At 43.5% G+C, this 15,129-nt stretch overlaps 2 protein-coding genes across 2 annotated transcripts in view; both read left to right on the top strand.

The window, feature by feature from the left end:
• The first annotated feature begins 897 nt into the window (after positions 1-897).
• On the top strand, positions 898-10,824 carry mrpl39 (mitochondrial ribosomal protein L39). Its single transcript, XM_063212770.1, has 10 exons — positions 898-1,078; positions 1,430-1,639; positions 1,880-2,019; positions 2,560-2,659; positions 3,030-3,097; positions 5,284-5,396; positions 6,145-6,210; positions 7,746-7,899; positions 10,242-10,289; positions 10,654-10,824. The coding sequence occupies exons 1-10, from the start codon at positions 1,039-1,041 to the stop codon at positions 10,738-10,740; spliced, it is 1,026 nt and encodes a 341-aa protein (XP_063068840.1). The 5' UTR covers positions 898-1,038; the 3' UTR covers positions 10,741-10,824.
• Positions 10,825-12,455: 1,631 nt separating this feature from the next.
• Positions 12,456-15,129, top strand: part of jam2a (junctional adhesion molecule 2a) — a 27,375-nt gene continuing 24,701 nt past the window's right edge. The window contains exon 1 of the mRNA XM_063212358.1: positions 12,456-12,812. Within this exon, the coding sequence (XP_063068428.1) occupies positions 12,764-12,812 (49 nt within the window). The 5' untranslated portion in view covers positions 12,456-12,763. The remainder of the gene's footprint in view (positions 12,813-15,129) is intronic.

Below are 15,129 nucleotides of genomic sequence, written 5' to 3'. Positions count from 1 at the left end.
GACTGAATTCTGTAAAAGTGATTGATGATTGGTCTGTTCGTCTCTCTGTGTGTGTGTGTGTGTGTGTGTGTGTGTGTGTGTGTGTGTGTGTGTGTGTGTGTGTGTGTGTGTGTGTGTGTGTGTGTGTGTGTGTGTGTGTGTGTGTGTGTGTGTGTGTGGACGGATGCCACAAGTGGCAAGGTGCAGTCATTCATTCGACATGGGCACTAGCAGGATACAACACCTTGACAACCAATGCCCAATGACGCCATATAGTTCCCATTGGGAATGAATGGCTGTCGTGTGTGTGTGTGTGTGTGTGTGTGTGTGTGTGTGTGTGTGTGTGTGTGTGTGTGTGTGTGTGTGTGTGTGTGTGTGTGTGTGTGTGTGTGTGTGTGTGTGTGTGTGTGTGTGTGTGTGTGTGTGTGTGTGTGGTGGAGGGGTGGGGGCAAATAAAATAGGCTATGTATCCTTGCATCATATTATAGTTAATATGATTTCAGAACACTCTGGGACACAGTGCTATCCAACTCTCTTGGAGTTCAACTATTATACATAGTGAGACTGCGATGCCGGTGTAGGTGTTGGTTAATTCATAGCAGCTACAAAGCATTTCCTGCATTACATGGTTATTTCACGGGTCAGTCACGAAAACAGCTGTCCACATCAAACAGAGCTTCGGGACAGCTGATGGCCATATCCTAACCAAACTATAATCAAAATAGGATGAATTGTACTCTTGCCACAGAGGCACCAAAAATATAGAATACACATTTTAGATAATGAATTTGGTTAAACTGATGTGGTGAAGTGATGACCGGTCTCTGCTATGCGTCTACTGACGTAGGCCTACTGTATGTGTGCGCCTGAGAACGGAACTTTTAAACCACAGGACTTGTTTCCCTGTCGGACTTTTCAAAGCGCGTACTGCCACTGACAGCAAACGGAACAGCATGGCGTCTTACAGGAGTTGTTGATATGTGTCCTCACGTCGTCTCGCTTGAGTGTTTCTTTATGTGTTAACGTTTTAAGACTGATTATCTTGTGCGCCTCTGAGAAATGATGGCTTGCAGAACAGCATGTCAGATGTTGCAGCGACGTAAGTTAATCAAATGTTAAATTGTTATTGGTTTCCAGTGCTGCTCGCTAATGCTAACACCCAATGGGTGAGAACGAAACCCAAACAACCTCTCCATCTTCTGACCTTGGTTTATTATTAAATGGGCTCTTTTTAAAACTTCCATCTCATTTGCTAGTTAGTAGTAGGAAATACATATTGCTTAAATTACAGTTGTTCACTATGTTTTTTGTCGCGTTGCCGAAATGTCATAAGCCAAGCAAAGTCAAGAAACGGAGTACAGATCCCTCGATGCTCATAACCCAACTGGATGTTGCAGTTGCATAAAACATGGTGTTTACCCGCAGTGTTCTGTCGTCTGTGGATTATAAGGTCTGGTGTCCAGTGCCGCCACTTCAACGCGGCTATCATCGGCGGAGCTGCATAGTCGGCGCAACTCCCTTTTTTCCCAGGAACAGGCTCGCCAGCGGGCGCTTTACCCACGCGTAGAAAAAATTGAGGTCCAAATGCAAGGGCCCGGCTTACAAGGCACACTCCTGGTCATGAACAAAGGGATGTCTACTCCTCACAGCTGTGCACGCCGTGAGTGGATACATTATTTCAGCAGTATAATTTTGGCTGTCATACTTGATTGTATTGTAGGCCTACTGTATACTTATAATTTTAGCGTAGACGTAAGTGAATTGTTATTTATTATACCTAGGATAGGCACAATACAATACCTTGATATCAGTACCATAGATTATCTTATCCTGTTTTGCAAAAACAAGGTGTACGATAACAAGTGTAAAAGTGTGTGTCCCTCTGTTTGTTCTTCCCCAGACCTGACGGAGTGGCACACGGACAGTGCGGCCCTGGCACTTGTGGACGGCGAGGCATGGCCCCTTCACAAGCCTCTCACACAGTCCTGCTCGCTCACACTGCTCACTTTTAAAGACCCCAATCCCCTCATAGCCAATCAGGTATGTATATGTAGAATGCTTCACCTCATCTGCCAACGGACCCCACTGCCTTGTCATGGGGTAGATGAGAAATGCATTGTCGGTGTGTTTGTTCCTATGTAAGAATTTACAGAGTTCACTGCAGGCTTCTGACCTTTAGACCTTCATCAGGCAGAGTGCATGTTGCAAACAGTGCTTGTTGGTGTAGTTCTGTTGCCACCAATGCCAAGATATTCAGCAGTGTTCAACTTTTTCGGGAAGCAACAGGTCCATTAGTTGTCAGCCTATCAGACTACATCTAAAACATGGAAAGATCAAACTCCCACATCTGCCTACCGCCATCTTTCAGTGTACAGGGCCAGTATGATTAAAGGGTCAGACTTTCCAGGAGTCGTTGACAGCAAGTCGACGGGTTATAGGTTGTAGAACAATTCTGAGTGATGGACAGACCGAGAAAAGAACTATGTAATTCTCTCTCTCTCTCTCTCTCTCTCTCTCTCTCTCTCTCTCTCTCTCTCTCTCTCTCTCTCTCTCTCTCTCTGTGTCTTCTCATCTCTGCAGGCCTACTGGAGGTCTTGTGCAGCCCTTCTTGGGCAGGTTTTAGAGAATGCCTTCAAAGACGAATACACTGTTGAGCTTCTGAAGATTCCTGAAGTGCCAGGTATTCTCTTTCCCCCTTTGTACACAACATTATCCACATCTTGCAATGTTCCCTCAAAAGTATAAATTCTGTGTGTTTGTACGTAAAATAACATTATCACCAGAGATTTCAACCAACTGTGGAAGTTGTGATCTCGGCAAAGGAAATGCCTCTGCTAGCGTCTTGTCTCTCTAGTGACAACATTACAATATTACACACACATACAGAATGAATGGATTTTGATTCCCACACATTTTTTAATGGTCTTAAAATGGTGTTCTCTTCAAATGTCTTTCATGCCCTTAGTCCTACTTACTCTTTCACCTTGTACTGTATTATGCATGGCTTTCCACGACATGATGTTTTCTTTTTGGACCTTGTTTTTTGCCAGTGACGTCAGGAGCGTTTGCCTGTGACATGGTGCTGGACCCACAGCTAGACTCATGGACCCCCTCCGAGGTTAGTAATGTTAAGTCAATATAGTTAACCATAGTTTTATACTCTTAAATGTCAATATAGTTAACCATAGTTTTATACTCTTAAATGTCGATATAGTTAACCATAGTTTTATACTCTTAAATGTCAATATAGTTAACCATAGTTTTATACTCTTAAATGTCAATATAGTTAACCATAATTTTATACTCTTAAATGTCAATATAGTTGACCATAGTTTTATACTCTTAAATGTCAACATAGTGTAGTATAGTTTTATACTCTTAAATGTCAATATAGTTAACCATAGTTTTATACTCTTAAATGTCGATATAGTTAACCATAGTTTTATACTCTTAAATGTCAATATAGTTAACCATAGTTGTATACTCTTAAATGTCAATATAGTGTAGTATAGTTTTATACTCTTAAATGTCAATATAGTGTAGTATAGTTTTATACTCTTAAATGTCAATATAGTTAACCATAGTTTTATACTCTTAAATGTCAATATAGTGTAGTATAGTTTTATACTCTTAAATGTCAATATAGTGTAGTATAGTTTTATAGTTAAGTACAAGGAGCATAAGAAACTCTCAACTCCATACCAAAACACTGATCACACACTCCTCTGTCATCAGGGGGGGGGATGTTTGTTTGTGCCTCTTCCCATTCTTTAGTCATACCTCTCAACCATCCCTAATTTCCCGGGAAACTCCCTAATTTTGACTCATTTCCCGATTTCTTCCCGATTTGAATTTTTTCCCGGAAATATCCAGGATTTTTCACATCAAATCCTGTAGGTCCAGTAGGCTATTTATAGGCTACCCACGGTCCTGTCCGACGAGCCACACCCCCTCTTGAAGAGAGAGACAGGGGGTCTTGCTTATGAAGCTACCTGCCAGAAGACGCTATGCCAGATACCGCCAAGAATTGAAGTTCCTAAAAATTACGAGCTGTCAACCTCGAGCTCCGTAGCGCTTGTGCGCCCACTCTTTTCCTCAGAAACCATCAGTTCATGCAACGCATAAACAGCCTTGGAACAGCGAATCATGCGATTAACCTAATCACAACCTGTAGCACGAAGTTTTGCACGAACAGACAACTTGCATTGTTTCTCCACGCTGTAAAACGTGTGCAAGCGCGCTGTTGTAAAAAGCAGAAGTAGAACGCACCGTCCGATCTGTATCTGTCATCTCGTTGACTGTCAAAATTTGGCCTTTAAAACATTTCCCGGATTTTGGCTTAAAATATGGGAATTTTCCCGGATTTTGGGAGCTCAAAGTTGACAGGTATGTCTTTAGTAATCTTCTGTGTAGCATAGGTGACTATCCCCAAAAATGCTGACTTCTCATCAGAAAGCCGAGAAAGCGCTAATTTGAAGTAGAACTAGATCATGGCTCTGGCTACCCACAAGGACACTCCTGCCACTTCCGGCTCGTTTCCTGTAGAATCCTGAACTTTTTACACAAAGTCGGAGAGATGACCCTCAAGGCCTTGCTGTTTGAAAAGGATAATTAGCCTCATTGGCAGTGGGCATTACCAAAGAAGGTGGATCTAAGAAGAAGCGTCATTTTGTTTCTTTTCCGGTATCCACTTTATGTCGGGTGAACGCCCCTTTAGGAGACCTTCGGTTAGGAGACCTTCGGAGTCCTGAGGTTTAGAATCAATGAAGTCCCCTTAGCGTCCCCTGTAGATGGCGGTAGCGCACGTCTTGCGCAAACACATCAGAAAGAGAAGAAGTAGGGGACAACGCCCCCTTAGGAGACCCAACTTGTGCACACGCTTTTGCATTGAGTGGGCGTGTTTTGCGTTATCTTGGTTTGATTCAGTATTTTTGGCATTACTATTTCAAATGACTGTAGGCGTCAATGGCAGTGAGTGAGTTCCCTTTTACTGTATTCACGGATACTCTGGTTGTTTGATGTGCATACATGTGTGCAGGATGAGCGCAATGAAGGGCCATTGTCACAACTTCTTAGCATATTTATTTACCTCGATTTTAATGTATTGCTTGTTCAAGCCATTGTACTTCTTCGTTTGCATGACAAGTGTTTTATCAAATTGATTCATAACCGTTTGCATGAGAGGTGTTTTGTCAAGTTGATTCATATCAACACCTGATCCGTATGAAAGGTGTTTTATCAAGCGTTTGTAAGACTTCCTATGTTTGATGTGTGTGTTCAGTGTCACCTGTTGTTCCTCCCCAGGAGTCTCTGCGGTCTCTGACGCGTGATGCCCAGCAGCTGATCCAGAAGGACCTGCCCTGGGAGCCCCTGGACGTTACTCCCTCCGTGGCCCTCGACATATTCGCCCACAGCAGGTTACATTACATCAGTGGTTCTCAACTGGAACAGTCTTGGGACCCACCATTTTCCACTCTCATTCGGTCACGACCCATTTTTTTTAGCGTTCAAGTCAATTCAATGCAATTCTCAAAATGTAACCAAGACTCGGATGACTGGTTGCACGCTATCTATCTCGCATTAACATTCAGATTGTATGTATGACAACAGACGACACGGAGTAAATTGTTGCAGGAAAAGTTGAATTTTTTTTTTTTTAAGAATTACGTTGTTTTTACACCAAGCCTCCGCGACCCACCCATGACCCCTCCGCGACCCACTTTTGGGTCGCGACCCACCAGTTGAGAAACACTGCATTACATTACATTGCATTTGGCAGACGCTTTTCAACCAAAGCGACGAAGTGCACAATTAATATATAGAACAACAAGTGCAGAGGCAAAGGGGGGTTATTTTAGTTTTTATTCCTTTAAGTAAAGTAGATGTAAAGATAAAGAAGTAAAGTAGAGGTTCCAACTCAAATCTTGTCCTTTTAAAGACAAAATGCATGCTTTTAGACAAACCAATACTGTTTTCTGAAGCATCGAGTAGCTTCTTCAAGACCTCAACTTGCGCACCGGGGGGGGGGAAGGAGAATCACAAAAAAAAATGGGAAGAAAGATTTTTACCATAGTGGATAGTGAGGAGAAAAGCCTTAATGTTAGCGAAGTTTATACTGAAAGGTTTGTTTGTATGTGCTTTATCATTGGTGATTTTGTTCTACAGACGTAAGCAGTCAGAGGTAGAGGAGTTGGCAGCTCAAAGCTCCAGTGGCACAGTAAGCCTTTACAGGTGAGTTTACGCACGCACGCACGCACACACACACACACACACCACACTATTTTGATTTTCAGAAAATGATTTCAAGGCCCACAGTTTGAGAACCACTGTTAAAAGACAGCCTATTGCCGTGTCCAGACCAAGAGCGAACTACGCTGCCTGGTAGCGTGGGTAGCAGAAGAAGTTTCGCCTTGAATACGCTGTATTCGCTCGAGACGCAGCATTGACATGTTTGATGCAGCTAATCACATAACGGCTCTGGCTTGACAGCCTGGGACATTCGGAGATATGAACGTTCCGATTGGTTGCCGCCGAACAGCGTCAGAGCGAATTCGCCTGCGATTAGATTTAGTTTAATCTTCAAAATTCGCTCTGGTAGCGCAAGAAGCTTCGCTCCTGGCGAATTCGCTTTGGTAGCGCAGGTCGCCTGCCCTCCATAGAGAAATAATGACTTCCGTCGCTTCGTTCGCTCCGTTCGCTCTTGGTCTGTACACGGCATAAGGGTGTCATTGGTGGTAATTGAAAGAGGTAGGTCTGCACACTGCCGATAAGCTCCAAAAATAAACTTTACAAACAATGTAATTTACATGATAAAATGTCCATGTGGTTTAGCCTATATAGGTAAAACAACGCAGTGCCTTAAAACACGCATCGCAGAACATAGAAGTAACATAAGGCTGCGTGATGTGAAGAACCCCGTTGCAGTTCACTTCAACATGGCTAAGCACAATCTTGCAACCCTCCAAAACATTGGTATCGAACATGTTGCGATCCCTAGTCAACGGGGTGACGCTGACAATTTACTGCTTAGACGTGAAGCGTTTTATATATACACGTTAAATACTATGTCACCTAAAGGGATGAATATGTATTTTGATTTAAAACCTTTTCAGTAATTGTCTCCTAATTTTTGTTGTTTTTAAAACCATGTGAAATGTACTTATATGTTCATGTACTCTATTCACATTTTTAATCTTTTCTCATTCCTTGATTCTTGAAACTTGCAAATGTTTTTGGTTTTGCCTGATGCATAATGGACACAGGCCAAGACGCCTGCCTGTCTATTTGATTGACACCCTTGGGTGCCTTGCCTGGGCAGGTGTATGAATGGTCATGTGATATACTGTAAGTCACTGCTTCTTCCTGTTACCCATATGCTGATGAAGATCCAGCGTGATCGAAACATTGCTTTTAAATAATAAAGTTTATTTTTGGAGCTTATCGGCAGTGTGCAGACCTACCTTTTTCAACTGTCTGACTTTTTGTCTGGCACCTGCAACAAGTGTTTTTGGATGTGCGCACCCAAAACTACTGTCATTGGTGGTGGTAAGTCATCTAAATACAAGAGCCTTTTCATAACTAAATGACACCTGTGGGCTATCAACATATTTACCACTTCATGCAGGTTAAACTCAGCCAGGTTTATATCTTAACCATGCTCTGGGAATACTCCCCAGGTTCTTGGTTTACTCCACAGTATAGCTTACCAGAGCTTGTTCGCTTATTTATTCATAATCATTATTTTATGCTTCTTTATTGTCCTGTAGATGTGGAGAGCACGTTACACTGAGCGGGGGCCCCCTGGTGGCCAGGACAGGGCTGTGCATGCAGTACGAGGTGACGGCCATCCACAGTGTGGAGCAGGGGGCCTGGGGCCTGCACCGCCGAGCACAGGGCCTCTCGCTCCCCCTGCAGCTACAGGTACGGACTGTCAAAGACTTTCAATATGGTACAGTAAGATAAGTCGTAGCACGCATCGCCAATACAACAACGTGGAATCAAGTCTGGCCTCCTAAATCAGTGGTTCTTAACCTGGGGTGCGGACACCCCCTGGGGGTGCGCCAGAGATTTCAGGGGGTGCACGGAATTGAGTTTGTGTCGAGGTTGTGACCAAAACTCAGCTTGTGAACTTTATAATTAGTCCAAATCAAAACCAAACTAATGCATGTTTTGGTCCCCATGTAAAGGCATTATGATATTGTTTAGTGTCTTAAGCAAGAATCATTGCAATTAATCACTTAAAATAATTTTAAGTACCTATACAAGTGTAGAAGTTTGGGTTGGGGGTGCGCGGCTTGTCTTTGCCACAGGTAAGGGGGTGCATTACGAAAAAAAGCTTAAGAACCACTGTCCTAAATCGCCATGACTTCCCATTGAACTCCATTCATTCTCCTCGTCTCCTATATCAGCATGACAATGGCATTACAGGGGTGTCAAACTAAAATGCACAGTGGGCCAAAATCTGTGACTAAAGGGCAGATTATAGTTCAGCAACGGCGCCCGTTGGTTCTGGTCGCTAACCACTGTTGATGTTATACATATGCGCACGAGGTCTCATGTCGTTAGCCACATTTGGCTACATAGCTACAAGGCTACAGTACAGTAGTCAGACTGCAGGCATTGTGCCGCGAGTGCTAAACTGATGTATTGTTTGTTTGTTACTTACTAATTCAGGCCTTGTAGCTTCATTTATTTACACACACTAGAAAAAAGCGTTTGTATTTCACAGAATATTGATAGTTTGGCTCTGGTAAACTACCGAAGAACTGTGCCTACACGAGAACAAGGAAGTAACAAGACGACCAATCACAGCGCCTTTTCTCTGCGACCTTCGCAACCTATTGACATGTAGTCAGGAATTTCTTGAGGCGCGTGACGACTGTTGCACAGCCTCTGTGCAGGGGGCGTGGTCGGCGCCAATAAGTATAAATTGGCCTTGAGTCGTGGTCCAAAGTCATTATTTCTTTAAAATGGAAGTGTGTCTTCAGCGCATAATGCTTGCAACTTTTTTGTGTGTAATTTATGAACGTGCGTGCCTTGGTGCATTGATACACTGGAGTTATGCGGTCAGAAAAGTGACCTAATAGTGGGACTACTTCAGGTGTGCATATATAGACAGTTAATCAATACCCAATTTAGCGCGTCACAATGGGAGATTCCAGACTGCCGTGGTATAAAGTACTTTAACAGTCACTCTCCATGTGTGCTGGGAAGGGTGGCCCATGACCTCAGTGGATTGGAAAACTTGATTGGATTGACTCCCAACTCTAAAGGAGTTAGAGAATGAGACCATTTCCCAACCAATTCAAGTGTTTCTTTAAGAAGAGCATATCACTTCTGCTACTGACCACATAGTACCGGTATTTATTTTCCAAAGTTAGAATTCTAGACTTTTTTTTTTTTTTCAAAAATCTAATTGTACCAGATAGACTGAATGTATGCTGCACGTTGTTGTTTATGCCTCGCGGAGAACATTTAACATTTAAAAAGATGCAACATGTCAAACAAAGGGAATTTGTTTCAATTATTGTCAGTCTATTATTAAATACATTGACCCATAATAATTATGAGCTGAGTTGGGTGTAATAGCACCTTCTGAGCTGAAACGCAATACCACAAATCATTTCTTGATGTCTAATTGATGTACTTATTAGCCAGTCTCATAGTGACGTAGGGCTGCACGATTATGGAAAATATCATAATCATGATTATTTTGGTCAAAATCATAATCACGATTATTAATCACGATTATTGATTTTTGCTGATTTTTTTGAAAATTATAACAAGACGAAATATAACCAAGAATGGATTACATACGGGATGAGCAAAATAAAATGAATTGTAATAATTATGTAAAGGCAATAGCATAAAACTTCAGTGGACAGATTTCTGGCCAGAAACACCAGACTGTCAGTATGTTCTGGCTTCAAGGACGCTCTCAAAAGTAGGTCACTATTGACACGATTAAATCACGATTAAAATCATGAGTTCGATTTCACTATTTTATCACGATTTTGATTATTTTTCGATTAATTGTGCAGCCCTATAGTGATGTCAAACAAGAAAACAGTGGCGTGTATGTGGATGCCACCAGATGCAAGGTTACACCTGCTTTGAATGCTTTGACTCAAAAGTGTCATCACCTGGAAAAGGCCCGTCAGTAACAATGGTTTACTCTACAGCTTGATGTTAAAACTTGTATTATCTTGTTTTTTGTCGGTTGGTACAATGAATAAGAAACTCAAAGCTGTTTCTTTTGTCAGGCTCATCATACAGTGTGGAGAAAGCTACGAAAGAGGGCAGAGAAATTGGTAAGAGACCTCACAAGGCCACACATCTGTCTGTAAGTCTTTATAGATGTTTTTTTTGTTTATCAACACGGTGTCGTGAGGAGGGGCAAGACACTGGAAGCCAACCACATGAGCTGATTTTTTTGACCGACAGCAGTTTCCAACAATCAGAGGTTGAGTTGTGCGCAGCTAGTTTCGCACAGTCAGGAGAAAACAAAAATGTAGAACCCATGTAGCCTATATTTGCTCCATCTATGCGACCTTGGGTTCCGTGAAAAGTGCTATATAAAACTATTATTATTATTATTATTATTATTATTATACAGTGTTGTGAATGACTTTATCAGACTTATTGTTTTTGGGCTGTTTTGTTATTTGTTTTCAGGTAGAGGTATCAACGCCGCCCTCCGCCAGTGAAGCTGCTGCTGCACTTGCGTCTCCTGAAAGCCCTGCTCCTTCCACCCAACAGTGACACACACGCACACGCACACACACACACTGATCTCCAGCCCCAACATTATGTCCTTTATCCATCAATAAATATTTGAAGTCTGTGCGCATACTACAAAGGTTCTTTGCATTTATTTATCTGTTTTTCTTGCTTTTTTTACATACAGATATGTTTTACATCAGTGGTCTCCAATTTTTTTCCCCCCTCAAGGGCCAAATTGTGTAGTGCAAATGAGGCTGAGGGGCAAACAAATCACATGTTTACCATGCCCAGACTGGATTTAGAGACCAGAGTTGTACACACTGTTGTTATATTTACTTGATACATATGCCTAATGGTTGATGGGGGAATATGTGTCTTTTGGGTACTACTACTAGGAGAAAAAGAGCACATAGGCTAGCAGTAGGTTTCACACGATTATTTTTACTTGGTGTGTTTATTTCACATAGGTTGTTTGACATGGGAATTTCATGTTTAGTCGACCCTGGTGTTTGGTGGCATTGGTGCTATCATTGTTGAAGGATATTCTGTCCTGGCTAGTCAGTTATCTCTTCAAGAACATGCAATCACGGAAGAAGAACCCACGTAAACACAACCATGCTGTTTAGTCTTCCTGTAAACTGGTCAGCTAGGGTTGCCGAATGTGTGAGAAAGTGGAAGACGAGAGAGTGAGAGAGAGAGAGTATGCGTGTGTTGTTTGGTCAGCACATTTTCTTGGCCAAGACAAAGGCTGTGTTGTGTTTGTCAGGGTCACGGCAGCTGTGTGTCTGAGGCATGGAGACAGGTGCTGAGAGAGAGGACAGTGATGTTAAAAAAATGTGAGCGCTCCTTGAATGACATTCGTGCTGCCGTAGACAGGTTGTTGTGGCTAAAAATATTCCCCTCTGACAGGCTTGGAAGGAAAAGTGACTGTAGGATATGGCACAGTGATTGTTTACTGTACAGCCAATTCATCGACGCAAACCATTAATATTATGACCATTAATAATAACAAAATGCTGAAGCGCTTGTGTGAACAGATTATTAGGCTAGTATTTGGAAAGACACTTGGGTAAATCAGCAGGGTTACACATTTATTTTGAATTCTGTATTTTTCCCATGTGTTATCGAAGGAGAGATGGGAAGGAACACCTGTCGTCATAGCTCAAACTGCACAGCCGCGACACACCCCATCCTCCCCTCATGACAAATGTAGGCTACACTTGCATACAGACTGTCTTCCCTTCTAACTCCATCCAATTGAGATATTTGAGTCTGTGCCCAAACAGACCACCGGAGTTTTTTTGAAATATCTTTAGCCACTGCCAAATTTTCAAATATGTGGTCAATGTCATGGTCCCAGCCAACTATGCTGTGGACGCGCAGATGTCTTTGAACAGTGGGTTGTTAAAGGGCTGCTGCTTAGGTTAATATTCTATGAAATGGGACTAAAAACAAGAGTTTCACATTACATACATTGAAAGGAAAACTAGTTTGACTTTTTCACATGGACATTTTGACTCCAGATCCGGCCTATAGGTTACATCTCGCTCGTGCCATGCGCGCGCCATTATATTTACACTTTTGGGAAAACTGTATGCTTAATTACAAAATATGGGAATGTAACTTTATTGGTAGCTGATAAGTGGTATAACCACAAATATCCAATTAAAATATCCAGACCTGGTTCAGTTTTGCCCACATGCCAGCGTTGGCACACCAGTGAGTCTTGCGTTCCTACACCTCCCATCCCTCTCCCTCCCCCACACGCGCTGGGTCTGGAGGGGAGGGAGAGCGAGGGGGGTGATAGGCAGCGAAACACGGAGGGAGGATAGTCGTATCATTCACCCAAGCAGTGCGAGAAAGTCAAGGAAACGGACTCCCGGTGAGGAAGAAAGTGGTCTTCGCAAACTCCCACCGCATAGTGACTCGGCAACGAACTTTACAAGGAGTTGTTTATTCTGGAGGTAAAATTGATGGTGCGGGCCTTTGTGGAGCGAGGCGTAAAGACGGGACACTCAATACCCGAGAGTGAAGACAGGACACTCTACATCCCGCTGTCAGCATGGAGAACTTGTTCACGCTCTCCGTTATGTTTGCCATTCTTTTACAGGGTAAGTAGTCCAGAGTAGAATATTATCCTTCCCTTCTTGTGTTAGTGTTCTTGCCAGTGTAACACACTTTCTGCTGACGTCCCCGGCGTAACTCCAGTCAAGAGGAAAAAATGCACTGCCCTGGTTTTTTAGTTGTTGATGTGCTCTTTGCTGACATTTACAGTAGAATGGCTGTTAAATAAATTAGTCTATGCCTGGCTGGAACCATGCATAATTGAGGTATTTCCCAAAATATTTACCAACCTACTATTTGATTGAGTGGGTAGCCTACTGTAGCTTATGTATGGTGGCGAGCCGTTATAATCCTTGCCATGTAGATACACTTCATGCAAATGGGTTCTAATTGGACTGACAGTAGAATGGGGGTTGATTTCTTTTTTTCGTCAAAGTGAGTAAGCAATAACCATGCGCACTGTGACTTTTTAACACCCAAAACGCTCCATCTTGTGTCGTGCGGTCAGTGCGGCGTGTGGTCCGACGCTGCCTAGAAATAGAGAGGATTACCTCCTCATTGAGGCGGCCTCTCAGTGGCTGCTATCCGTGATCTCGCTTACTTAAGGACAGCTTAGTGGCAGAAGTGAGCCGTGGTCAAGGGTGACACCTGTAGGGCCAGGTCCCCTTTCCAGAGATCAGCGGTGTGAGTTGAAGCTATTTGTGGTGGGCTTTTTGCGCTCCAGGTTTTTTCGCGACCGTTTGTAGCATCTTGACTTTACCTGTTGTTTCCGATTGCTAGGCTGAATGCAGAGGTGTAAAGTATAGGTAGAAGTAGCCTGCTCTGATGTAGGCCTAATTACATCGCTAGATGATCTTGGTTTATTGGCCACGCCGTTTATCCCACTGGCCTACTTCATGAGGGAATGCCTAGGCCACTTCTACCTCTACTTCATACACCCCTGGTTGTTACATGCAACGAGAATAGATCCCCGTCAAATAGCTCTCTCTGTCTGTCTTTCACTCAAACACAAGCAGACATTGCTGTACAGTAAGTCAGCCTGGTTTGCAATTATGCAAAAATGTCATTCATGCGCCCTTGTCACTCACTAACCCTTGTCCCTTTGCGTTTTGACACTGTGGTGTGTGAGAGTGTGCGTGTGTGAGAGTTGGAGAGTTGGCTCTTCGGATGAAGGGCAGGGTTAAACTGCACTTGTTGGATGGGGATTCCAGCCTTTGATATTCATACTATGTTGTTGTGTCCCAGACAAGAATTTATGAGTGCTCTCATTGTGAGGATGCAATGTTATCTATCTCTCTCTCTCTCTCTCTCTCTCTCTCTCTCTCTCTCTCTCTCTCTCTCTCTCTCTCTCTCTCTCTCTCTCTCTCTCTCTCTCTCTCTCTCTCTCTCCTGTTTCTGGTTTTCTGTCTGCTTGTCTGTCTTTCAGTTTCTGTCTCACACACGTTTGCATTCTCTCTGTGTGTCTGCCCCCCTGCTGTTTTTACCATCTCTGTCTCTCTGTCCCTAATGTTCGTGTGTGTGTGTGCGTGTGTGTGTGTGTGTGTGTGTGCGTGCGCGCGCGCGTGCGTGCGTGCGTGCGTGTGTGTGTGTGTGTGCGTGCGTGTGCGTGCGAGCGTGCGTGCGTCTGTGCGTGTGTGTGTGCGTGTGTGTGTGAGCGTGCGTGCGTGTGTGTGTTTGTGAGTGTGTGCGTGTGTGTATGTGTGTGTATGTGTGTGTGTATGTGAGTGTGCGTGTGCGTGTTCGTGTGAGTGTGTGTGAGTGTGTGTGTGTGTGTGTGTGTGTGTGTGTGTGTGTGTGTGAGTGTGTGTGTGTGCGCGCGCGTGTGTGTGTGTGTGTGGTGGTTGTGCTGGGCACTGTGGGGGCAGGTGGGCCTCTGTGCTCCGGGGGCCGGGTGGTGAAGCACTCAGCACTGCCAGCTGTTGCCGCCGAGCAGGGCAGGGTTTCACTCCTACAGAGGGCCTTTGTTCTCAAGCACACACACACACACACACACACACACACACACACACACACACACACACACACACACACACACACACACACACACACACACACACACACATTAAAACACACACACACACACACACACACACACACACACACACACACACACACACACACACACACACACACACACAGAATAAAAAAAACACACACACACATGTACAGATATATATTTACACCCTACACATGGTCTTGTTCAACCATCATCACCCTCATGTGATGACGAGAAGACTGACAGATGGGCTTTATGCTTGTGACGTGAGAGGCGAGAAAAACATACACAGGTGAAGTTTTTTTTTTCAAGATTATTCAGGAGTTCCTGATATTCTGATCTGAATAGTGTATGAGGCGAGCGCATAC

The sequence above is a fragment of the Engraulis encrasicolus genome, chromosome 12 (assembly GCF_034702125.1).
Source record: "Engraulis encrasicolus isolate BLACKSEA-1 chromosome 12, IST_EnEncr_1.0, whole genome shotgun sequence".
Classification (NCBI taxonomy): Eukaryota; Metazoa; Chordata; class Actinopteri; order Clupeiformes; family Engraulidae; genus Engraulis; species Engraulis encrasicolus.
Note: the sequence above shows the minus strand (reverse complement) of the source record. Positions and strands in the feature narration are given on the sequence as shown.

Coding starts and splice junctions, on each gene's coding strand:
- mrpl39 (XM_063212770.1), top strand. CDS start 1,039: ATGATGGCTTGCAGAACAGCATGTCAGATGTTGCAGCGAC. Junction 2,020..2,559: donor ATCCCCTCATAGCCAATCAG/GTATGTATATGT, acceptor TCATCTCTGCAG/GCCTACTGGAGGTCTTGTGC. Junction 3,098..5,283: donor ACTCATGGACCCCCTCCGAG/GTTAGTAATGTT, acceptor GTTCCTCCCCAG/GAGTCTCTGCGGTCTCTGAC.